Source organism: Physella acuta, unplaced genomic scaffold (genome assembly GCF_028476545.2).
Source record: "Physella acuta isolate Inbredline_101_S28 unplaced genomic scaffold, ASM2847654v3 ptg000106l, whole genome shotgun sequence".
NCBI classification, from domain to species: domain Eukaryota; kingdom Metazoa; phylum Mollusca; class Gastropoda; family Physidae; genus Physella; species Physella acuta.
In genome coordinates, this window is record NW_026731626.1 from 396,687 (window position 1) to 398,041 (window position 1,355).

Below are 1,355 nucleotides of genomic sequence, written 5' to 3' on the forward strand. Positions count from 1 at the left end.
ATGTCAGACAGTTCGAGATTTGCCGACTCTACTTTCACTTTGCCAAAGTATTTATCTTTGTGGAATTTTACAACTACAACACCATTTCTACATATCCCATCATCTGAACTACGTAGTATTTTCTTTGCCATGGAATGGTACCTAAGAGTCATCGTCAACCCAATTATTGGAGTTTTTGGAATCTTTGGCAACGTTTTAAGCTGTGTAGTGCTCAAGCGGAGAGGGTTGCACAAATCATCTGACATCCTTCTGTTCACTTTGTCTATTGTTGATACGCTAGTGTCTACAGTCACACTGGATATTGCAAGAATAGCGACACAGATTAAAACAAAATCTCCTTTGTGGAATAGAGTTCTTGACGTAGATTGCTCTTATACTTCGCCTGTGGGAATAATGTTGTATTTCAGCATTATAAGTGATGCTATGTACACATTTAGAATACAGACAAGTAGTGTGATTTGTGTTTACATAACAGTAGAACGATTTATCGCTATTTTCTACCCCTTAGAATTTCGTCAAATTGTTACCACAAAACGTGTTTGGATAATTTTAGCAGGCACTATGCTAACAATGGGAGTGTATGCTGTTAACGCAGTAAGAAATCTTGTACCCTTTTTAGAGTATGATGCTAATAGAAACGTATGCTTTATGCATCTTGCAAGAATACAAAACATGGTGGATGATATGATTGACAACATTGTTTACTATGCATGCAGCCTTGTTGCCATGATTATCGTCATAACTGGTATAACAGCTATTGGCTTAAAACTAATCATCGTGAGAAAACGTCGCTTCACCATGACAACATCAATTAAGCTGACCAAATCATCTCTCAAAACTACTAAAACCCTAGCGGCTGTGTGTTTCCTATTTTCACTCACACAAATTCAAAGGCTGCCCTATACTTTAGATATTGGAATGGATATTGAGATATCTGACATGTACTATCAGTTAAATGAGACTCTGGATTACTTAAATAGTGGCCTCAACTGGCTTGTCTACATCACACTGAACGACCAGTTTAAAAACATGATGGTCGAGATGTTGTGCTGTTTAATTACTAAAAAATAATTGTCCCGAGAATATTGAGTATGGTACTTTGTCCCCCTTCACCTTGTTAGTTGTTACAAGAAGATAACATTATTGGTATACAATCAAGCAATAGATTTTCATTGTACTAGTATAACACGATATACTAGTACTTACCAGTCTGTGTCGTATTTAACATTACTCAGCCATTGTGACTTCTATTATTTTTATGTTCGCTTTAATATTTACATAGTTATAGTATATTGTGGAATACAATGAGAAAAGAATAGACGAATAAGAAATTATGCAATAATTCAGTTGTTTTC

The 1,355-nt window shown here is 35.5% G+C and overlaps 1 protein-coding gene across 1 annotated transcript; it reads left to right on the forward strand.

Moving 5' to 3' along the window:
* On the forward strand, positions 1-1,071 carry LOC131933180 (FMRFamide receptor-like). The gene has a single exon (XM_059289973.1). The coding sequence runs from the start codon at positions 1-3 to the stop codon at positions 1,069-1,071; it is 1,071 nt and encodes a 356-aa protein (XP_059145956.1).
* Positions 1,072-1,355: the final 284 nt, after the last annotated feature.

Coding starts and splice junctions, on each gene's coding strand:
- LOC131933180 (XM_059289973.1), top strand. CDS start 1: ATGTCAGACAGTTCGAGATTTGCCGACTCTACTTTCACTTTGCCAAAG.